This window comes from Kogia breviceps, chromosome 19 (genome assembly GCF_026419965.1).
Source record: "Kogia breviceps isolate mKogBre1 chromosome 19, mKogBre1 haplotype 1, whole genome shotgun sequence".
In the NCBI taxonomy this organism is placed as follows: Eukaryota; Metazoa; Chordata; class Mammalia; order Artiodactyla; family Physeteridae; genus Kogia; species Kogia breviceps.
The window spans coordinates 15153209-15177025 of NC_081328.1; the positions used below are offsets into that span (position 1 = coordinate 15153209).

The window sequence follows — 23817 nt, forward strand, 5'->3', positions numbered from 1 at the left end:
TGGCGCAGTGGTTGAGAATCCGACTGCTGATGCAGAGGACCACGGGTTCGTGCCCCGGTCCGGGAAGATCCCACGTGCCACGGAGTGGCTGGGCCCGTGAGCCATGGCCGCTGAGCCTGCACGTCCGGAGCCTGTGCTCCGCAATGGGAGAGGCCACAACAGTGAGAGGCCCGCGTACCACACACACAAAAAAATCTCAGTTTCAGTAGCCCAGACTCAGTAGCAAACCTATTTTATAAGGTCAGAACTTAAGGTCAGTTCAGAAGCGATGCTTTTGATTGTAGTAAGTTAAATCATAAGATATACTGATTTCATCACATTCGATCTACGAAAATGGCAGTTTCATCTGGTTCAACCTAATAAGTCTCTGTGGATTATCACTGGGAGTGGCAGCGAACTGATGAATTCAGTCTGGTTTTTTCCTAGGTGCCTCCCATCCTAAGAATCACAACAAAACTCACCCTGTCTTTTGAGAGGTTCAGGAATCTGTTCTATAGTAGGAAGTTGCAATTCTTTCCTTATCAAACAGTGATGTCTTATCTCTATGCAGAACCTTCCCTCAAATCCTGGCTCCTATCATCTTTAGCACCTCCATCTCCAATGTCAACGTTTCCATTCAGCTTGGAGATACACCACCCTTTGCCTTGGGATTCAATTCCATATCTCTGGGTAAGGCTGTGCAATGGAAGAGGAACAAGAATCTGTTCATTAGTGGAGCTGGGCCCAGTTGATGGCCACTGTGGCTCCAAAGAACTCCTCTCTTCCACCTTTTTTCAGATTACCAACACCTGAGACCACAAAGTATCCATCAGCGGGGCGTCCTGACTGTGGACCACCTCTGCTGGCGGGTGGGCAGTGACTCCCACATTCAGCGGGCACCCCACCCACCCAATATGCATGTTTGGGGTGAGGCGCTTGTCCTGGACTCCTTCACACTACAGGTAGGTGGGGACTTTGGTGAATAGTAGCCTGTGAAGTTTCCTCATCCTGTCATGCATTAGAGCACTGAGCATCTTTTTTTGGCAGCAGATGATGTGTCAGTGCGTTACAGAACTGTGTGTTGGCATGCTTCTGGTGGAGTCCTTCTGCTTCTTTTCTAGGGTAGCTATAACCAGCCTCTGGGCCTGTCCAGCACTCAGTCAGATACCCTCTTTCTTGATTGTGCCATCCGAGGACTGCAGGTAGAAGTATCAGATACCTGTGCTCAGTGTCTTTCTCGGATATTGTCCTTGATGGGCCCACAATCTGGGAAGTCAGCTGTCTCTAGGGAATCTTCATTTGGGGAATCTGTGTCGTTACTGTGGAAGGTGGACTTGAAGGTGGAGGACATGAACTTGTTCACCCTTTCTGCCCTGGTTGGTAAGTGGGACAGGAAATCTATACTGAAGTGGGTAGTTTTTAACCTAAGCAGATTATGCTGTTCCTTCTCACTTAATAAAACCAATTATTTGAAAATTTTCTAAATTAGAGTCATGAAATGTTGGAAAGTCTTGCATAACTATTGGGCTTCTTGATGTTTCTTAAGGGTTTACAAATAGCAAGGTGTATAAGAAAAAGACAGCTTTGATATCTGATCAAGAGAATGAGATGCAGTTAGTTTTTTATTTCTTTGTGTATTTAGTTCTAGAGAGTAACTGATATACCTCTGGGGAATTGGTAGGAGTTTGGGAACTTCTTTGGCCCTGCCAGATCTAGGTTAAAATGGGAAAGGAAAAACTTCCCTAAAACATGAGAAATGAGGTTAGGAAGGTGTGGGGAGTAAAGATAGCTAGAGTGAAGGGAATAAGGAAGGAGGGAGAGTGAGGACTAAAGTTGCCACTTGAGAGTGGAGAACCAAGCCTGACATGGTTTCTGGATGTTAGGTGCTTCAGAGATCCGACTGGACACACTGACCATCCTGGGAAGTGCTGAAACCTCCACGGTGGGTGTTCAAGGACTTGTGCTTGCGCTGGTGAAGTCGGTCACAGAGAAGATGCAACCCTGTTGTAAGGCTCCTGACATCCCCACTCCAGTGCTCAGCCTCTCCATGCTCTCCATCACCTATCACAGCAGCATCCGCTCTCTAGAGGTAATGCTTTCTATGGGGAGGTGGAGTCAGGTTGGTTTTTTCCCTAGGCTTAGAGCATTTTCCAGTCTTGAGTCATGTTGTGAAACTCACCTACGAAAAATATAATATCTTGTGGTTGTTCTTTTCTTCCTGGCTTCTTCTTCTTGTTGTTTTTTTTTTTTAGCTGTGTTGGGTGTTCATAGCTGCACGCGGGCTTTCTGTAGTGTGGCAAGTGGAGGCTGCTCTTCGTTTCAGTGCATGGGCTTCTTATTGCGGTGGCTTCTCTCATTGTGGAGCACGGGCTTTAGGCGCGTGGGCTTCAGTAGTTACGGCATGTGGGATCAGTAGTTGTGGCTCACGGGCTCTAGAGCGCAGGCTCAGTAGTTGTGGTGCATGGGCTTAATTGCTTCATGGTATGTGGTATCTTCCCGGACCAAGGATCGAACTCGTGCCTCCTGCACTGGCAGGCGGATTCTCAACCACTCTGCCACCAGGGAAGCCCTTGTTCTGTACATTTTTAACTCTTAATGTGGAATTTAAAATATATATAAAACTAGAGAGAATATACAAACTTTCATGCATCCATATCCAGCCTTAATAATTACCAACTTATGACCAACTTCATTTAGCTAAACTCTGAGCAGTCATCCCTGCCTTCTGCTCTGGGATTTTTTTGAAGCAGGGACCAGACATATAATTTCAACTGTAAAGATTTCAGTGCATATATCTGAAAAATATAGGGCTTTTAAAGGTCACGATCTGGTATCATTTTACTGAAGCACTCAGCTCATCAAAAGACTGGAAGAGGGCTTCCCTGGTGGCACAGTGGTTGAGAGTCCGCCTGCCAATGCAGGAGACACGGGTTCGTGCCCCGGTCCAGGAAGATCCCACTTGCCGTAGAGCGGCTGAGCCTGTGCACCTGGAGCCTGTGCTCCACCGCGGGAGAGGCCACAGCAGTGAGAGGCCCGTGTACCACAAAAAAAAAAAAAAAAAAAAAAAAAAAAGACTGGAAGAGATCTGAAGATGGAGGCACTGGAAAGTTTTGAGAAGTTTCCCAATATCTTTCTTCTCAGAGTATCAGACAGACGTAAGGCCCTTTTGAGGGGAGAGTGGGATATGTTCCTATTCATCAGACTTCAGCTTCCTTTGGAAACTGAAGAGTTTCCTTTTCAGAGATTGGAACTCAAAGGAATTTTTTTGTCTTGGGATTTAAATTTTCTCTGCTTAACTATTGAGAATTGACTTTGTTTTTCAAGCTGACAAGGTCTCTACTCCCTTCTTTGAGGCATACTTTCCCATAGGTCAATTGCTGTATTAACTTGTGTGACCAGTACTCTTTATACTTTTTTTTTTTTGGCGGTACTCGGGCCTCTCACTGTTGTGGCCTCTCCTGTTGTGGAGCACAGGCTCCGGACGCACAGGCTTAGCGGCCATGGCTCACGGGCCTAGCCGCTCCGCGGCATGTGGGATCTTCCCAGACCAGGGCGTGAACCCATGTCCCCTGCATTGGCAGGCGATCTCTCAACCACTGCGCCACCAGGGAAGCCCCTATACTTTTTTTTTTCCGGTATGCGGGCCTCTCACTGTTGTGGCCTCTCCCATTGCAGAGCACAGACTCCGGATGCACAGGCTCAGCGGCCATGGCTCACGGTCCCAGCCGCTCCGCGGCATGTGGGATCTTCCCAGACCAGGGCACGAACCCGTGTCCCCTGCATCGGCAGGCGGATCTCCCTATACTTTTTAAGAATTAAGGTGCAATCAACGCATGAAACATTTTCCAATTGATTGTTGCAATGATTATTTTACAGAGTGTGGTTGCTATAGAAAGATAACTCATGAGCAGAAACATAAAGCCAAATAACTTGCTGAGTACATGTGTATATACTGGATGTACTGTGGTAGATACCAGAATTAAAATACGTGGCCTCAGGACTTCTCTGGCGGTCCAGTGGTTAAGAATTCACCTTCCAATGCAGGGGGTGTGGGTTTGATCCCTGGTTGGGGAGCTAAGATCCCACATGCCTTGCAGCCAAGAAACCAAAACATAAAACAGAAGCAATATTGTAATAAATTCAATAAAAACTTTAAAAATGGTCCACATAAAAAAAAATCTTAAAAAATAATGATAAAATATATGGCCTCTACTCTCAGACAATTTAGAATCCAGTTGAGGAGGACTTAAAAAGTATAAGTGCTTGTAAGTGTAAGTTAAGAACTGTTAGCTCAGCTTATTAGTGCAAAGAGGAGCAAAGCAAGGGGGTAATTAATGTGATTACTCAGGAAAGACTTCTGAGTAGAGATGGTTCTTGAGCCAGGTGTGCATGTTTAATAGTTCTTGTGTCTCTTGTGTTCTGGGACATTGTAATTGATAGATCCTTTTCTCTTGCTCTCTAAAGGTTCAGTGTGGTGCAGGGATGACCTTACTCTGGAGCCCTCCAGATCACATGTACCTGTACCAGCATATCCTGGCCACCGTGCAGTGCCAAGACCTACTAAGAGCCACTCTGTTTCCTGAGACTGTTCCACTTGTTGCACTAGAGACTCCAGAGACTGCCTGTGAGCCAGAAGGCTGTCCCCCTGAGTCCTCTCCCCCAAGGCGGCTGCTAAACCTGACGCTAGAGGTGAGCACAGCTAAGCTGACAGCTTTTGTAGCTGAGGACAGGTTCATTACCCTGGCTGCAGAGAGTGTGTCTCTGAGCCGGCACGGGGGTTCACTGCAGGCTTACTGCCCAGAGCTGGCTGCTGGGTTTGATGGCAATAGCATCTTCAACTTCAAGGAGGTGGAGGTGCAGCTGCTGCCTGAGCTGGAGGAGATGATCCTCCACCGGAACCCCTTCCCTTTGCTGCAGACCCTCCGGAACCGTGTTTGGCTCCTCTCCCTGGGTTCAGTCTCAGTGGAGTTTCCTTATCAGTATGATTTTTCTCGAACTCTGGATGAGGCTGTGGGAGTTCAGAAATGGCTGAAGGGACTGCATGGAGGAACTCGTTCTCAGGCTTCTCCAAGCTCTGCCCACCTCCCACCTGATCTACTCTTGAAGGTTCAGCACTTCTCATGGGTTTTCCTGGATGACATTTTTGAGGTGAAACTTCGTGATAACTATGAACTGATGAAGGATGAAAGTAAGGAGAGTGCCAAAAGGCTGCAGTTGCTGGATGCCAAAGTGGCTGCTCTTCGGAAGCAGCATGGGGAGTTATTGCCTGCCCGCAAAATTGAGGAGCTCTATGCCTCTTTGGAACATAAAAACATTGAAATCTACATCCAGCGCTCCCGTCGTCTCTATGGCAACACACCCATGCGCCGGGCACTGCTCACTTGGAGCCTGGCAGGGCTAGAGCTGGTGGCTCTGGCAGATGCCTCCTTCCATGGGCCTGAGCGTGTGGTAGAGCAGGTTCGAGAGCTTGATCCAAGCAGCCCTTTTCCTGCTGAGGGAGTAGATCTTGTCATTCAGTGGTGTCGTATGCTCAAGTGCAGTGTCAAGACATTTCTGGGTAAGTAGTACTTCCCTATTTGCAGGGCCTAGTGTTTGCCCTTGGAGCTCCTGGGAGCTCTTTGAGTGATTACAGAGGAGCTCAGTTATATTGGGAAATGTGGCTGTTTTGGGGTGGGTGGAGTGGGATGGGTGGACTCCTCTTCCCTTTCTTTGTTCCTGAATTTCACCCTGAAACCGCTTGGCTAAATACAAAGGTACAACTAACACAGTCATCTTCAGGGTTAGTGCGGCTCTTGGATCTCAGTGTTATTCCCCTCACTGTCTGCTCAGGGTCTCCGTGCACTTTTTCAGCCTTGCTGCCGACTGCCAACTCTTATTTTCTCAGTTGATCTTGTAAAATATCAATAGATGGGTAAAAATAGTAGCGGGGGGAAAAGTGCCCAAGAGTGCTAAGACAGTTTCCTGAGTAGCTGGTGTGTATCCTCCCTATGATAACAGTTCGGATAAGAGACTATCCCCGGTACTTGTTTGAGATCCGTGACTGGCGGCTGATGGGTCGACTTGTGGGCACCGAGCAGAGCGGTCAGCCTTGCTCGCGTCGGCGTCAAATCCTGCACTTGGGGCTTCCATGGGGTAACGTGGCAGTGGAGAGGAACATGCCCCCACTCAAGTTCTATCACGACTTTCACTGTGAGTAGAGGAGGGCAAATGATTTGACTGAGATGTTGGTGATGGCTGGGGTGGGAGATGAGCTGAGGCCTTTCTGGAGTGAAGGCAGAAGAGAGGGATGGGCTTCCCTGGTGGCGCAGTGGTTGAGAGTCCGCCTGCCGATGCAGGGGACACGGGTTCGTGCCCCGGTCCGGGAAGATCCCACATGCCGCGGAGCAGCTGAGCCCGTGAGCCATGGCCGCTGCGCCTGCGCGTCCGGAGCCTGTGCTCCGCAGCGGGAGAGGCCACAACAGTGAGAGGCCCGCGTACTGCAAAAAAAAAAAAAAAATTAAAAAAAGAAGAGAGGGATGAAGTTGTATAGCAGGCTGTGCCCTTTGCTCCTCTACCCCAGCGGAAATCTTCCAGTACACAGTGGTATGGGGCCCGTGTTGGGATCCAGCCTGGACACTGATTGGCCAATCTGTGGACCTCTTGACCAAGCCCTCAGCTGACCCCAGCCCATCCTTGCCCTGGTGGGACAAGAGCCGTCTTCTGTTGCATGGGGATTGGCACATGGACATTGAACAGGCAAACCTGCACCAGCTGGCTACTGAGGTGAGGGGTCCAGAGGAACTGTTTTCTTATTAGGATCGTATGGTTGGGGCTTGTACAGCACATGGGGGAAGAGAGAAGGGTACTGATTTGGGAGGTGAAGGTGATACGTTTATTCATATCTCACCAAGTTTTTGGGGTGGCTATAGGATCCATACAACACAACTGAAAATATGCACTGGGAGTGGAACCACCTGTCTTTTCATTGGAAACCTGGTCAGTTTGTGTTCAAGGGTGACTTGGATGTCAACGTGAGAACAGCCTCTAAGTGAGTGGAGTGATAGATGGGGCCTTAACAGGGTGTGGGACTCAGGGTGGGGGGAGAGGGGAAGAGCCGAGGGGCTGCAAGTGACCAGGGCACTAAGGGCCCAGGTCTCTGTTGTGAGCCAGGTATGATGACTGCTGCTTCCTTCACCTGCCTGACCTCTGCATGACACTGGACCTGCAGTGGCTATGTCATGGGAACCCCCATGATCACCATGGTGTCACTCTACGGGCCCCAGAGTTCCTGCCTGAGGTGCCCTTGGGCCAGCTTCATGACTCCTACCGGGCCTTTCGCTCTGAGAACCTCAATCTCTCCATCAAGATGGATCTGACTCGGCACAGTGGAAGTGAGGCTTGGATCTGGGGCAGCGGGGAGGAAGGGCTTGGGAGGACGAACTTAAGACAGCAAGGACTTCAGCTTGACCCTCTGGAGAGGGGATAAGAAAAAAGCAAAGGAGGGTTTAGGTCAAGATCTTTTTTTGGAAGAGGATTGGTGAAAGTAGAGAGCTTGGGTCTTTGAAAGGAGAGGGTGTTGGGGATATTGAGTGTGAGGCTTGAGTGCTGTTTGGGTTTTTAAATCTCTAAAACCTGAAGCTAGGGAAGGATTTAGCTTCGTCTCTGTGTTTTAACCACAGCTAGGAAATGTCTATCGTTTCCTTTGCAGCAATATCCCAGCCCCGAATTCTGCTGTATAGTAGCACCCTGCGCTGGATGCAGAACTTCTGGGCAACTTGGACTAGTGTCACAAGGCCTATTTGTAGGGGAAAGCTCTTCAATAACCTGAAACCCAGCAAGAAGAAACTCGGCCAGCACTACAAGCAGCTTTCCTATACTGCACTCTTTCCCCAGCTGCAGGTCAGCTTTGACAGTGCTGCTGACATCTGCAGTTCTGTTCCCCTTCTCTAGTTTTCTTGTTTTCTCTTACTGGGTCTCTGAATCGTCTCTCTGATGCCATCCTTCATTCAGTGTTATGCTTTCTTGTTGCCAGGTGCATTATTGGGCCTCATTCGCCCAGCAACGTGGCATCCAAATTGAGTGCAGTCAGGGCCACGTCTTCACCCGGGGAACTCAGCGGCTTATACCTCAAGGTAAGATTAAAGGCTCCCACCACTTGTCCTTGCCTATTCCTTGTCCTCTTTCTCGGTTCCCTTCCTTTCTCTCTGCCCCACACTGTTCTGTACTGGTTTGCATGGGCTCTGTATGCCTGTTTTTCTCAGCGGGCACAGTGATGCGGCGCCTCATCTCTGACTGGAGTGTGACCCAGATGGTTAGTGACTTAAGTCAGGTGACTGTTTACCTGATGGCCTCGCCCACTGAAGAGAATGCTGACCACTGCCTTGATCCCTTGGTAACAAAGACCCACCTACTGAGCCTGTCCTCCCTTACCTACCAACGGCACAGCAATCGCACGGCTGAGGAGGTACCGCCTGACACATTCTCTTTACTGCCTTATCTGTATCAGTAGGTGTCTTAGGCGGCTCATGCTTCCATAACAAAATACCATAAACTGAGTGGCTTAAACAACAGAAATTTCTCACACTTCTGGAGGCTGGGCAGTCCAAAATCAGGTGCCAGCATGGTCCTGGTGAGGACCAGGTTCTGGTGAGGGCTCTCTTTCTGGCTTGCAGATGGCTGCCTTCTCACTGTGACCTCACCTGGCAGGAAAAGCAGGAAGCTTTCTGATGTCTCTTATGATGACATGAATCCTGTCATGAGGGCCCCACCCTCATGACCTCATCTAAATCTAATTACTCCTAAAGGCCCCATCTCCAAATACCGTCACATTGGGGATTATGGCCTCAACATACGAATTTGGTGTGGGTACACAATTCCGTCCATAGCAGCAGGTTTCAGGCTAAGTCCCTGGTGATGTTCCTAACTACACTCTAATCATATATGTTGTTACTTAATGATGCACTCACTAGTATCAGCATCCCTCTTTTTGAAAATTCCTTTTTTTCCCCTCTCCTTGTAAAGATAGTCTCTTGCTCTTCAGGAAACAGAGTGAAACTTTTTGTTTCTAGTGCCTTATTTGGTGGTCCCCCCACCCCCCACACACAATTAAGGAAGGATTTTAGTTGAAATTCTCTGAGTCATTTAAAATAACAGTGGAGGGCTTCCCTGGTGGCGCAGTGGTTGAGAATCCGCCTGCCGATGCAGGGGACACGGGTTCGTGCCCCGGTCTGGGAAGATCCCACATGCGGAGCGGCTGGGCCCGTGAGCCATGGCCGCTGAGCCTGCGCGTCCGGAGCCTGTGCTCCGCAATGGGAGAGGCCACAACAGTGAGAGGCCCGCGTATCACCAAAAAAAAAAAAAATAAATAAATAAAATAAAATAAAATAAAATAACAGTGGATATAGTCAGAGTGTAATCTAGTGCACACACTAAGACCACTTAGGTTTTCTTTCTCTAGGGTTGTCTTGTATCCCTTAGAACAGGTCTGTTACTCAACAAGTATGTTTTTTATCTCTGCATTTGTGGTCTAGGAGGAATGTTGGGAATTTCCATGCTACTCTGAGGTTCTTTTCCTGTTTCTTAGGAGCTCTCTACTCAAGTTGGGGATCCTGCCTTTCACACGCATCAGCTGCACTTGGTAGATTTACGGGCTTCTTGGACAACCACCAATCGGGACATTGCCTTTGGTTTATATGATGGCTACAAAAAGGCAGCTGTACTCAAACGTAATCTCTCTACTGAGGCTCTGAAGGGGTTAAAGATTGATCCCCAGATGCCAGCCAAAAAGCCAAAGCAGAGTGTCCCGACCAGCGTCCCAGCCCCACCTCCTGTCAACACTCCCAGCTTTAGTGGACAGCCTGATAAGGCATCTTCAGGAGGTAAGCTGGGGGAGACGAGACTCCATAGGGTTAGGTTTAGAATATGTATGTGGGCTTGGACAGGAGTTTGAGAAGGACTAAATTATGACTAGTTTGATCTGTGTGTAAAGATGAAACTTGTTTTTCCATATTAGGCCACCTAAGTCTTACATAGCAGTGATGGGGGGCATTAAAGGGTCTGGTCCATGGGACTTCCCTGGCGCTCCAGTGGTTAAGACTCCACGCTTCCACTGTAGGGGGCACGGGTTCAGTCCCTGGTCGGGGAACTAAGATCCCACATGCTGCGCTGTGTGGCCAAAAAAAAAAAAAAAAAATTGTCTGGTCCTTTGGCCAGGAGAAGAGGATCAGGAAGGAGTGATGACTTAGAATGACTAAGGAAAAGAAACAAAGGATTAGAGAATTGTTTTGTTTTGATGAATTAATTTGTTCAGTCAGTAAATGTTTATTGAGTACTTAATAGGCACAGAGCACTGTGCTGGGTTTAGTGAGAGATACAGAATATATGATATTTTACTTGACTCAACAAGTTTATCATCTCTGGATAAGCTAAGATTAGTTCATTCATTCACTGAATCAATCACTCATTCATTCATAGATTCACTTTTTAGCTTTACTGAGGGTTTATAATGTACCAGACATGACTGTAGACATTAGGGATGTAAAGATGAGGGGGAAGCTCTGAAACTAAGAGAGAGTCATGAGGGACTTCCCTGGTGGTCCAGTGGTTAAGACTCTGTGCTTCCACTGCAGAAGGCATGGGTTCGATCCCTGGTCAGGGAACTACGATCCTGCATGCTGTGCAGCACAGTTGTGGTGGGGGCGGTGCGGGGAGAGTCATGAAGATGTTTTGTAAGAATGTTCAAGAAGAAAGTATTTAAATCAGAATAGGGAAGTCTAGGAAGGCTTCACAGAGAAGATCATATAATTGAGATGGGTCTTAAAAGATGAGTAAGAGTTTGATAGGCAAAGAAAGAAAAGAGGGCATTTTAGGGAGAGGGAATAACAAGTACAGAGGAATGCAAGTTCATGGTGAATTTAAGAACAAGGTGAAAAATGATAAATACTGCTAGAGAGAAATTAAAGAATATGTGAGCTGTTCTTGACTGTAGTGAAGGAGGGACTATAATCAGAAAAGGGTTTATTGAGGAAGTAGCATTTGAGCTGGACTTTGAAGGCTTAGTATGGTTTGAACGTGAGGAAATGAGGAGCAAGGGCATTAAAAGCAAAGGGAACATCCTGAAAAGGAGTGGAGTTGGTCAAGCTCAATATGTTCAGAGCAGAGTGAACAGTCTGTTTGGGTTGGTGTAGAGTATAGCTACAAGTGAAGATGATGGAAGGGAAAACTGCAAGTAGACCATCAAAAATACAAGGCTAAGGAGTTTTTGTTCTTTATTCAGTAAACAGTGGTGAACTACTGAAGGTTTCTGAATAGAGGTGTGTCATTAGAATCCTACTTTTAGGAAGATAAATCTGGCAGTGGTGTGGGGGACGACTGGAAAGAAACTGGAGGTCGGGGAGACAAATTAGGAAACTATTATGGTGTCTCAGCAAGAGGAAAGGAGAGCCTGAACTAGGTAGAGGCAGTGGGAATAGAGATGAGGGGATGAATAGAAATGTTATTAATGTGTGTAAGAGATTTAGTAGCTGGTTGGAAGAGGGAGTTAAAATAGGGATAAAGTGATAATGATTGAGGCTTTGAGCCTGGTGACTGGCCTGATGGTAACTAGGAGAGCCAAAGGCTAATAAACAGGTTTGGGGAGGTAAAGTTGTTGAGTTGTTGAGTTCATAATTGGACATGCTAAGTTTGTGGTGTAAGTAGTACCTCTAGGTACTGTCTAAAAAACAGGTGGAAATGAGGATCTAAAAGCTTAGGGCTAGAGGTAGTGACTTAGGAGTTTCGGCATAGAACTAAGAGTTAATGCGAAGGAGATAATAGTTGCTTACTGTGTGGCAGGTACCCTGCGAAATACTTTATGTATTATTATTCCATTTAATTCTCTCAACAACCAAATTAGATAGTTACGTTATTTTACACACAAGGAAACTGAGACAGAGAGGTTAAAGCAAGCAAGGTTACAATCAAGTAACTGGCAGAGATAGGATCTTGAACATAGGCAGACTAGTCTAATTCTGGAGACTGCTCTTAACCACAACACTGTTGGACAAACTCTTTAGAAAAAAGAAAAGGGAACAGGCCAAGGATAGACCTTAGGGGATATACTTATCTCTAAAACCTGGGAGAAGGTAGAGGATCTAAAGTCACAATCAGAGAAAGCAGTAGAGCTAGGAGAACAGTGACACTGATGGCAAGGGAGTGGTTTATGTGGAAAGGAGTGGTCAACAAACAAATAGCATTTAAAACAATATGAAATGAAAAGGAGAAGGAACAAAATGGAAGGAAAAAAGATCCTAGAGTAATTCAGAGGTGGATATGCCTTAGAGAAAGGAATGCTACCACTTACATAGCATTTCTAAGTCTCTCTTGGGAATCTGTTACTTTTATTAAAATTGAAGGAAAATGAAATGACAACCCTTACCCAGGGGTCAAGGGATGGAGTGGGCTGGGCTGGAGTTGCAGGTTGGGGAGAATACTTTCTAAAGAAATTAAAGGAAGATCAGTTTGGCCCTGGATGTGTTCTCTATCCCTTTGACTCTGTGGCTTTTCCCCAATTTCATATTTCTCTGCCAGGTGCCTACATGTTGCAGAAGCTGATTGAAGAGACAGATAGGTTTGTAGTGTTCACAGAAGAGGAGTCAGGTGTGAGTGACCAGTTGTGTGGCATTGCTGCGTGCCAGACGGATGACATATATAACCGAAACTGCCTTATTGAACTGGTCAACTGCCAGGTACCTTCTCTTTACTAGAGCACCCAAAGATAGGGCTAGATCATAGTCATATGTGTTTACCTTCTCCCACCTCTAAATAAGAATAGGTGGGTAGAGCTCCAAAAAACTATTGTTTCTAACAGGCATCATGGATAATCACTTCCATTACTAAAAACCAGTAGAGTGCACTCAGTAAGCCAGAATTAGATCCAGCTGCAGTCATCGGTACAGGCCCTTTCACTAACCTTTCATCTTCTTTGTGGCCCTGGTGCTGTGACTCTGCTTCTGTCTCTGGCGTAGATGGTTCTTCGTGGAGCGGAGACAGAAGGCTGTGTCATTGTGTCAGCTGCCAAAGCCCAGCTGCTGCAGTGCCAACACCATCCAGCCTGGTATGGTGACACACTGAAGCAAAAGACATCCTGGACTTGCCTACTGGATGGCATGCAGTACTTTGCCACCACTGAAAGCAGCCCCACTGAGCAGGATGGCCGACAGCTCTGGTTAGAGGTTAGTCAGCAGGGCTGGGAAGGCCTGTTGTATCTCCAGTTTTCCATAGTTGGCCCCTTTCGCCAAAATAGCTTGCAAGATCCTTGACAGTACCTGTTGCGACCAGGTTAGCAGAATAATGAGGCTGATGATAACACTTGAATGGAGAAACTGTTGGCAGTCTCTGGGCTGTGATCTGTGAACACACAGTGCTTTTTCTGTTTTTTAAGTCTCATACTATTCTATTTCATTGCATGGGAGAGTCTCATTTCCCTACATGAGAATAAAATGGGTTAGAACTTTTTTGAGATTGCTGACCCCTATTAATAAGATCACACTAATCAGCAGGCAGCCAAAGAAACAGGCAGTAAGTCTGAGAATTTTAGATAAGCTCTCTATCTGCCCTTTCTCTGATCTCTCTTATGAAGATGATTGGTTGTTTCAGCAAATTGGTAAGGTTGAATAGAAAGACTGCTTGTCTACAAGGCAGGTTATTATGTGAGTTCTCATTTCACCTTTGCTATTTTAGTAGCCATGAGCCCTTGGGAAGTCACCTTTGGGAAGTCACCTTTATTTGTAAAATTGAGTTAATACTTCACTCTCAGAAAACTGATGAAAGGACCAAATGAGAATGTACTTTGAAAAATACAAAGCTTCATTCAGATGGAAAGTAGTCTTATTTATTTGTTTTTTAAAATTTATTTATTTATTATTTATTTTTGGCTGTGTCGGGTCTTTGTTGCTGCGCGCGGGCTTTCTTTAGTTGCGGTGAGCGCAGGCTTCTCATTGCAGTGGCTTCTCTTGTTGCGGAGCACGGGCTCTAGGCGTGCAGGCTCAGTAGTTGTGGTTTGCAGGCTCTAGAGCACAGGCTCAGTAGTTGTGGCTCACGGGCCTAGTTGCTCCATGGCATGTGGGATCTTCCCAGACCAGGGCTCGAACCCGTGTCCCCTGCATTAGCAGGCAGATTCTCAACCACTGTGCCACCAGGGAAGCCCCTGGCAGGCGGATTCTTAACCTCTGCGCCACCAGGGAAGTCCCAGTCTTTTTTTTTGTACGCGGGCCTCTCACTGTTGTGGCCTCTCCCGTCGCAGAGCACAGGCTCTGGACGCGCAGGCTCAGCGGTCATGGCTCACGGGCCCAGCCGCTCCACGGCATGTGGGATCTTCCCGGACCGGGGCACAAACCCATGTCACATGCATTGGCAGGCGGACTCTCAACCACTGTGCCACCAGGGAAGCCCCCCGTCTTATTTTTTTAAGTCATTATATTTGGGGAAGTCTTAGTGTATGTCAAGATAATGTTTTTGTTAGAAGGTGAGCTTGTGAGCAGTTGGCAGGGACTAAGCTATAAATTTTCTTCTCAGCGTCTTGGTTAAAACTAAATTTGTACTATAATTTCTACGATATAATTGCATCAGATTTATTGGGAGATCTAATGGTTATGAGATGTACCTAGCCAATATTCTGCATTGTGGTTACTTATTTAACAGGTGTTAAGTGTCCACATTGTGCTGGGCATGGTGCATTCAGATGAGTTATTGGATCCAGCTACATCTGATTAGGACCAATGTGAATACTTTATTTTTCATTCCTCTCAATGGGGATAAAGCTAATCCCTCTTCCCTCCTCCCTGGCTGGTACTTCTTACTCCAATGACCTTAGGCTCAACCCCAAGTATAAGTTATATGAGGTAATAATCGTTTAATCAGATGTCAAGCCAAGTAAGGGTCAGGTTGTTGGTAATGTGAAAGGTCATTGCTGGTATATTACAGTTGTAGTTCAGGCAAGTAGTACCCTTTACCAGTAGTCTCAGGAGATAGGCATAGAAGGTGGTAACTACTCATGCAAAGATAGGCAAATGCACTATGCACGATCTCCCTATCTGGCATTTTCTGGGCCTCTGCTTCTTTTAGGCATGTGTTCTTTTGCAGGTGAACTCGTTTTTTCTCAGGCTGTGATATTAGCATTAGAGTGGAATGTCCTTGGCTTAGGTGGGAAAGACTTTGATCTTGCCTTTCCTATATGAATTTTTTTGTGACTTGACAGATTGTTTATGTTCTTCTCATATCACTCATTCTATTCACTTTGACTTCAGCTTGGCAGAGAGTGTCAAAAGAATTCAGTTCCCTTCCCCTGTGGCAACAGTGTCACAATGGTCTGAAGACAGAAAACAGCAAGAACACAAACACACGAATACCAAAATGGGTGGGAAGTCATCGGTTTTGATGAATTATTTTTGCCCATGACATGATTTGATTGTTTTCCATTTTAAAAAATTGTGATAACATATACATAGTATAAAATTTATAAACATTAAAAAAAAAAAGAAAAGAAAAAAGGGACTTTCCTGACAGTCCACTGGTTAAGACTCTGTGCTTCCACTGCAGGGGGCAAGGGTTCCATCCCTGGTTGGGGAACAAAGATCCTGTATCCCTTGGGGCTTCCCTGGTGGTGCAGTGGTTGAGAGTCTGCCTGCCGATGCAGGGGACACAGGTTCGTGCCCCAGTCCGGGAGGATCCCACATGCCGCAGAGTGGCTGGGCCCATGAGCCATGGCCGCTGAGCCTGCGCGTCCGGAGCTTGTGCTCCGCAACGGGAGAGGCCACAACAGTGAGAGGCCCGCGTACCGCAAAAAAAAAAAAAAAAGATCCCGTATCCCACGCAGCACGGCCAAAAAGAAAGAAAGAAACGTAACATAAAATTTATCATCCTAACCGTTTTAAGGGTATAGTTTAGTGGTATTAAGTACATTCATAAGTACATTCATGTACAACCATCACCACCATTTCATCTCTGAAACTCTTTTTATCTTGAAAAGCAAACTATACCCATTAAGCAATAATGCCCCACTTCCCCTTTCCCCCAGGTCCTGGCAATCACCATTCTATTTTCTCTCTCTGTAATTCTGACTACTCTTAAATACCTCTTTTATATATATATTTATATATTTATTTATTTATTTTAGGTGTCTCATAAGTGGAATCATATATATTTGTCTTTTTGTGACTGGCTTATTCACTTAGCATAATGCCTTCAAGGTTCACCCATGTTGTAGCATGTGTTAGAATTTCCTTCCTTTTTAAACCTGAATTCCATTGTATGTATATACCACATTTTGCTTCTCCGTTCATCCACTGATGGACACTTGGGATACTTCCATATTTTAGCTATTGTGAATAACGCTGTTATGCATATGGGAGTACAAATTTCTCTTTGAGACCTTCCTTTCAATTCTTTTGGGTATATAACCAGAAGTGGACTTGCTGGATTATAGAGCAATTCTGTTTATAATTTTTTGAGGAACTTCCACAGTGGCAAAAAGGTGCATGTAACTCAGTTGGGTTTGGAGAATTTGGGTCAGGAGAGAGGGACATATGTCCTTTACCCTGGGAGATTCTTCAAGCTATTCCAGGCAGTGAAAATCTAGATAGTGTTAAACTTGTATAGTGGAGATAATGGAGATATATAATGGAGCTTGTCCAGGACAAGCTACTGGTCACCCAGGAGTTAAAGGTGCCTGTATCTCTGTCTTCAGGTAAAGAATATTGAGGAGCACCGGCAGCGTAGTCTGGACTCTGTGCAGGAGCTGATGGAGAGCGGGCAGGCAGTGGGAGGCATGGTTACCACTACCACAGGTCAGTTCTCACCTCTTCCCCCATTATGTGGTTAGGAGCAGACATGCATCCTTAAGGGGCCTCATTTCCTTACCTATTTGTAAGATAAATATACGTGGAGTAGGACCACTTTGTGTTAGGCTATGTTGAAAGCAAGTGTCTGGAGTTCCCTAGACATCACGCATAGCTGGGAGGCTCTCACAATACCTCTTTTGAGAATGTCTTTCTCTTATCTCTTTCCTACCTCTTCGCAGATTGGAACCAGCCAGCTGAGGCGCAACAAGCCCAGCAAGTCCAGCGGATCATTTCACGTTGCAGCTGCCGAATGTACTATATTAGTTACAGCCATGACATTGATCCTGAGCTGGCAACTCAGATTAAGCCACCTGAGGTTCATGAGAACCAGGAAAAGGAAGATCTCCTAAAGAAGCAGGAAGGTATGCAGGGTTTGCAAGGCTTTTAGGAGGGGACTAGGGAACTTGTGAAAGTAGTTATTTCCTTAGTGGTTTTGAGGCAGAAGTGTTACTAAGAGTCCCAGTGTGCATAGGGCATTAACATTTCACTTTGCTATACATTTTTTAAGTTCTGTTAGGAGAGAACAGAACTGGAATAAATGGGGGACTTCCCTGGCGATCCAGTGGTTAAGACTCCGCACTTGGGCTTCCCTCGTGGCGCAGTGGTTGAGGGTCCGCCTGCGGATGCAGGGGACACGGGTGCGTGCCCCGGTCTGGGAGGATCCCACATGCTGCGCAGCGGCTGGGCCCGTGAGCCATGGCCGCTGAGCCTGCGCGTCCGGAGCCTGTGCTCCGCAGCGGGAGAGGCCACAACAGTGAGAGGCCCGCATACCACCAAAAAAAAAAAAAAAAAATGACTCCGTGCTTGCACTGCAAGGGGTGTGGGTTGGATCCCTAGCCGGGGAACTAAGATCCCACATGCCGCGAGGGTGGGGCACAGCCAAAAAAAAAAAAAAAACTTACTGGAATGAATGGATATTGTTTGACACTGAAGTAAGCACATGTTTCTACCCATGAGCATATCTCACCAAGACCTTTTATGAGGTTAAGTAACAGAAGTGGTTCTAGATATGGGTTAGGAGATGGGGTAGACATTTAGGGAGAAACTGAGTCTTTTATTTAGCTGCTAACATTTACCTAGGGGCTGTGGATACCTTCACCCTCATCCATCATGAGCTGGAAATCTCCACAAACCCGGCTCAGTATGCCATGATCCTGGATATTGTCAACAACCTGCTGCTCCATGTAGAACCCAAGCGGAAGGTGAGTATGGGGCCTTATAGAATGCCAGTTAGTCTCACAGGAATCTCCAGACCTTGTGCTTTATTTGGGGTCCAGTAAGAAAAGCCATGCTTCAGACTGAAAAAGGGCTTTGTGGTTAGTACATCCTCTTTTAGTCAGCAGCAGCAGTTGAAATTTTAGTTATCTAGGAAAGGTCTGAGTGTCCCTAACTATAGAGTTGTTTACTTGTTTTTCTTGGTGAGTTCTTTACTCAGTCACTTACATACCTCTGAAAACAAACTACTTCCCACTTCCCACCTCTGTCCCTACCCTGTGGGACTGGCTTATTGTGAAATCCACATTGCCAAATCTTCTGCATTGGTTTACCCCTTACTCTCACTAATGGTGAGAGAGAAAGTTGAGCTTTCCAGAAGAGATCATCATTTCTTGTTCCTTTCTCTGTTTTACTTTACTACAAGACTTGTCTGTTGTTCATTTCATTTTCCATTCCTTTAGGAGCATAGTGAGAAGAAGCAGCGGGTCAGGTTCCAGCTTGAGATCTCTAGCAATCCTGAGGAGCAGCGCAGCAGCATATTACATCTACAAGAGGCTGTGCGGCAGCATGTGGCCCAGATACGGCAGCTGGAAAAGCAGATGTATTCTATCATGAAGGTAGTCTCCCGGGCAATTTGAGGACAGGGAGGTCTCCTAGGACAAGGGAAATCTCTCAGTTTCTCCTTATCTGGTTCCCTAGTCTTTGCAGGATGACAGCAAGAACGAGAACCTGCTTGACCTGAACCAAAAGCTTCAGTTGCAGCTAAACCAGGAGAAGGCCAATCTACAGCTGGAAAGTGAAGAGCTTAACATCCTCATCAGGTGCCACAGCATTCTTTCCATGCCCTTTTCCAGTGCCCCAGCTGGAGTCAATTTCTTTTGCCCGTGTTCTGATAAGTCTTTAGATCTAGTGTGTATTATCAAAGGCTGATGTAGTAGATTCAGGCACCTTTTCCTGAATGAGTCTTGTTGGACTTAGCCAACAGGTTGAGAACAGGAGAGCCCTTTCTTAGGATCCTTATTAGAGTACCTCCGGGGAAAGGAGAAAAACAGATAGTTTGGAAAGATCATTTTTGTTGCCTTGATACTGTGCAACTAAACTAAACATAAAATGTCTTGAAGTTGATCAGTAAGGAACACAATTGCAGATACAATCATAGGGGTTATTAGTAGGAACAGACTAGTTTTTCAAGAAGCTGTAGAACTAAAGATGGGATTTGTGCTCCCATGGCCCAGGGTTTGAGGAGCAACAAATCCAATGAAAAAATTTAGGGAAGAGTTGTTCTAGAATAGGTCCATCTCTGGGTTTACCTCCAGCATTCCGCCCCACCCCTAACCCAAATGCTGTTGCCCTTATTGGCTTTGACCCTCCTATCCATTTATAGGTGTTTTAAGGATTTCCAGTTGCAGCAGGCCAACAAGATGGAGCTGCGAAAGCAGCAAGAAGATGTGAGTGTGGTCCGCCGCACCGAGTTCTACTTTGCTCAGGCACGATGGCGCTTGACAGAGGAAGATGGACAGCTGGGAATTGCTGAACTAGAGCTGCAGCGGTTCCTCTACAGCAAGGTATTGGGCATATACAGTCACACAAAGACAGCTGTATTGAGAGGCATTGACCTTTCTCAGGAGTCTTAACTCACAAAAAGAGATAAACAAAAAGGGACTGATTGGGCTTCCCTGGTGGCGCAGTGGTTAAGAGTCCGCCTGCTGATGCAGGGGATGCGGGTTCGTGCCCCGGTCCGGGAAGATCCCACATGCCGCAGAGTGGCTAGGCCTGTGAGCCATGGCCGCTGAGCCTGCGCGTCTAGAGCCTGTGCTCCACAACGGGAGAGGCCACAACAGTGAGAGGCCCGTGTACCGCAAAAAAAAAAAAAAAAAAAAAAAAAAGGAATGATTATTATATGGCTGTTAATGATGGTATTAATGGTTATTAATAACGATAGAAACATGAGCAGAGAGTGCCACTCATACACATTTGCTTGTAATGTTAAATAATACAGATATAGATGAGCTTGATCAAATGTTTCCCTCATTGAATAAGGTTATCTCTAGAAATGTGGCTCAGAGGGAAGTAATCTTCCAAGTCCAGCTTGGAATAGAATCATTAATTCTATATTGGCATTCAGCTTTCCTGCAGTTACCCATGGCATGGAGGACAGGACATTATTCACTATTCTTCCAACCCCCCAGGGACATTTGGAAATAAGTCGAGACCATTTTTGAATGTCACAGGGACTGGAAAGTACTGCAGGCACTTAGTGCCCTGGCCATGAAAACAAATGATATATGTAGCAGTACTCTAGCAAGCTCCTGAGAAAGGCTTATTATAGTGGTCTGGGGGTGGGGGTGGGGGATCTGTCTTTATAGGTGAATAAATCTGATGACACAGCAGAACATCTTCTGGAGTTGGGCTGGTTCACTATGAACAACCTCCTCCCCAATGCTGTCTATAAGGTAAGTCTTATTTCCCTATTCCTAGCCCATTCACATGCTCCCTAACACTGGGCATTTGCAATGACCCTTCCACATAAACCTACTATGGGAAACAGTGTGATCTGAGATGGTGGAAGCTTGCCCAGCTTAGCAAGACCATTGCTTCTTCTCTCCTCTGCAGAGGATTTGTGGGTTATCACTCTTTATTCTACAGGTAGTCCTGCGGCCCCAGAGCTCCTGCCAGTCTGGGCGACAGCTAGCTCTTCGCCTCTTCAGCAAAGTCCGGCCCCCCGTTGGGGGTATTTCTGTTAAGGAGCACTTTGAGGTTAGTAAACAGTCCTTTGGGGACCCAGGAACAAAAGGCAGTTAAAAACTATCTGTGCATTGTTATGTTAGGGGTAGGTAAACAGAGGGATGATGTCTGAGCTTAATTGCTTCTTCAGCCTTTTTCCTCTTTAGGTAAATGTGGTGCCTCTCACCATCCAGCTGACACACCAGTTCTTCCATAGAATAATGGGCTTTTTCTTTCCTGGACGAAGTGTGGAAGATGATGAGGTTGGTGATGAAGAAGATAAGTCCAAACTGGTGACTACTGGTGAGAACTTTAATGGTGGAGCTCCAGAAGACTGGGGTAGCAGCCCCAGAGACAGCTGAAGCTTCAGCAAGAGGACAACAGCTAGTATACTTGCTTTTTTATAGGAATACCAGTGGTGAAGCCTCGGCAACTGATTGCAACAGATGATGCAGCACCACTGGGCCCTGGGAAGGGTGTGGCACAGGGCTTGAATCGGAGTTCTGGGGTCAGAAGATCATTTCGCAAAGCACCTGAGGTATCAGACATGCCCCTGATGATAGAAAAATGGGAGAGTCTTGGGGTACTCTGGCTGGGGATTTCTGTTTCCTTTGAGTCTGTTTCAGGGGTGAAAGGAGATGGAGATGTTTGGGGTCCAGAGTTTCTTGTGATGGCTTCAGGGGCACACTCTTCTTTCCTTCCTTTCCTAGCACCCTGTAGATGATATTGACAAGATGAAAGAGCGAGCTGCCATGAACAACTCCTTCATCTACATAAAGATCCCACAGGTTCCACTGTGCGTCAGCTACAAGGTCTGCCCTTCCCCGGCACTTTTAAAATTTTATTTATTTATTTATTTATTTTTGGCTGTGTTGGGTCTTTGTTTCTGTGTGAGGGCTTTCTCTAGTTGTGGCGAGTGGGGGCCACTCTTCATCACGGTGCGCGGGCCTCTCACTGTTGCGGCCTCTCCTGTTGCGGAGCACAAGCTCCAGACGCGCAGGCTCAGTAGTTGTGGCTCACGGGCCTAGTTGCTCCGCGGCATGTAGGATCTTCCCAGGCCAGGGCTCGAACCCGTGTCCCCTGCATTGACAGGCAGATTCTCAACCACTGTGCCACCAGGGAAGCTCCCCCAGCACTTTTTAGAAAAGTGTGGAAATGGCACCACGTAAGATCAGATATTATAAACAGAGATAGTTCAGCTTGTCTGTGGGTGATACATCTGCTGTTCCCTCTGCTGCCCTCAGGAATCAGTACCAGACTGAGATAAGCGGAAATAGGTATCTGTAGGTTGCTGCTGCAAAAAGGTACTAGACTTGGACTGAAGTACTGGCTTGGACTAAAACTGGCAGCTGATATATTTTTTTCTCTTCTCTTCCCTCCCCCTCTTGCAGGGTGAGAAGAACAGTGTGGACTGGGGCGACCTTAACCTGGTGCTGCCCTGTCTGGAGTACCACAACAACACATGGACATGGCTAGACTTTGCCATGGCTGTCAAGAGGGACAGCCGCAAAGCCCTGGTTGCCCAGGTATCCCGGCAGAATTCATGGCTGTTTGGTTAGCAGGGGCTGCCAAGCAGATCTTCTGCTCAAGGGCATTTCATTGTAAGATGCATGTATTAACAAGCAGCCTTGGGAAAGGGGCAGGTGAATGAAGTGAGTGACTTTGATCCCTGTCCTCTCCATGACTTTTTTTTTTTTTTTTCGGTATGCAGACCAGGGCATGAACCCGTGTCTCCTGCATTGGCAGGCGGACTCTTAACCACTGCGCCACCAGGGAAGCCCCTCTCTCCATGACTTTGCTCAGATGGTTAAACTGAATGTTTACTGACTGTTGTATATATGTTAACTACTGTTGATTTTTAGGGAAGTGAGGGCTGGCACAACTTCATCTTTAGAGTGGGTTCTAATAGACTAAGCTTCTTGAAAGCAGAGATCATTTTATAATTTGAATTGCCCCATTGTGCTTTCATGTAAGTTTGGTAAATCTTTACTGACTTGGTCCACTTGATTTATTCTGCTTGTCTCATTAATATTTACCTTCCCTTTTACTCTGCTCTATCCTGTCAGGTAATCAAAGAGAAGCTAAGGCTGAAGCCTGCAGCAGGGTCTGAAGTCCGGGGAAAGCTAGAAACTAAATCGGACCTCAATGTGCAACAGCAGGAAGAGGAGGAGAAAGCCCGGCTGCTCATCGGTTTAAGTGTGGGCAACAAGAATCCTGGGAAGAAGTCCATCTTTGGCAGGCGCAAGTGATACAGCAATTCAAGAGAGGCTGCAGTACAGGATCTGACTCTGGCTCAGGCCACAGGGACTTGTGGGGTGGGAGGTGCTTCCCTTCATCCATTAGGATTTGTGAGGGTCAGGAGCCCACAGGGTACTGTGGATAGAGGCACTGCTCTTTAGCAGCTGGCCTGTTCCTTGCAGAACATGGTGGATAATAATTCTGAGTTCTACCTCACACTGATCAGCAGGCCCAGGGCCAGGGAGGCATCAAGAGAGCAAGGCCCAGGGAATGGCCCCAGGGCTAGTATCTGGTTCCCCTGGGGTCAATGAAAGGGTGGGGGGACAGTTCTGATCAAGTGTGATAAATTTTTATAGACATATATAAAAATATATATATATTTCTAAGTGTAACTGCTCTCCCTCTGTACCAGAAAGTGGAGGGGAGGGGCTGATCTTCTGTCCCTCATTCCACTGCCTTGTATGAAAGAGGTATTAGTGTTGTGGGGGGAATCAGCCTCTCCCCAATCTGTGCCAAGCTCACTTGGGAAAATGGCAGTAGGAGACACAGCTGGCTATGGGTCCCTCTCCCTGGGGTATCCCCTGAAGAATGGTTTTAAAAAAGATCATTTAAAGAGAAAAAAATATATTTTAAATTTGATGCTGTTTTTTTTTTTTTAATTGAGTGCATGGTTTCAGCCTGTATCCTTTTCCATCAGTCCAAGACACCTAGCTGCCACCCTAATGAGGGTGGCTGCTTCCCTCCTGCCTGAAGCTGTGTCACAGATACTTCCCAGCTCTGATGTGACATTGGTCCCATGCTGATA

General features: G+C 46.6%; 1 protein-coding gene across 6 annotated transcripts in view; it reads left to right on the plus strand.

Moving 5' to 3' along the window:
• The window catches only part of BLTP2 (bridge-like lipid transfer protein family member 2), a 28930-nt gene extending 5279 nt beyond the window's left edge, over window positions 1-23651 (plus strand). For 3 of the 6 annotated variants that reach the window (XM_059047341.2, XM_067020634.1, XM_067020632.1), the window contains 28 exons: window positions 551-669; window positions 778-941; window positions 1101-1359; window positions 1863-2068; window positions 4444-5536; window positions 5977-6168; window positions 6539-6741; window positions 6888-7006; window positions 7129-7349; window positions 7667-7857; window positions 7991-8090; window positions 8220-8422; window positions 9542-9836; window positions 12526-12683; window positions 12963-13169; window positions 16682-16781; window positions 17015-17197; window positions 17916-18037; window positions 18512-18667; window positions 18750-18871; window positions 19435-19615; window positions 20417-20503; window positions 20697-20807; window positions 20942-21077; window positions 21182-21312; window positions 21485-21586; window positions 22166-22300; window positions 22841-23651. In XM_059047341.2, coding sequence (XP_058903324.1) covers window positions 551-669; window positions 778-941; window positions 1101-1359; window positions 1863-2068; window positions 4444-5536; window positions 5977-6168; window positions 6539-6741; window positions 6888-7006; window positions 7129-7349; window positions 7667-7857; window positions 7991-8090; window positions 8220-8422; window positions 9542-9836; window positions 12526-12683; window positions 12963-13169; window positions 16682-16781; window positions 17015-17197; window positions 17916-18037; window positions 18512-18667; window positions 18750-18871; window positions 19435-19615; window positions 20417-20503; window positions 20697-20807; window positions 20942-21077; window positions 21182-21312; window positions 21485-21586; window positions 22166-22300; window positions 22841-23023 — 5479 coding nt within the window. In that variant the 3' untranslated portion in view covers window positions 23024-23651. Of the gene's footprint in view, window positions 1-550; window positions 670-777; window positions 942-1100; window positions 1360-1862; window positions 2069-4443; window positions 5537-5976; window positions 6169-6538; window positions 6742-6887; window positions 7007-7128; window positions 7350-7666; window positions 7858-7990; window positions 8091-8219; window positions 8423-9541; window positions 9837-12525; window positions 12684-12962; window positions 13170-16681; window positions 16782-17014; window positions 17198-17915; window positions 18038-18511; window positions 18668-18749; window positions 18872-19434; window positions 19616-20416; window positions 20504-20696; window positions 20808-20925; window positions 21078-21181; window positions 21313-21484; window positions 21587-22165; window positions 22301-22840 lie in introns of those variants that run through there. The other 3 variants (XR_010838047.1, XM_067020631.1, XM_067020633.1) reach the window with 3 other exon arrangements.
• The last annotated feature ends 166 nt before the right edge of the window (window positions 23652-23817 follow it).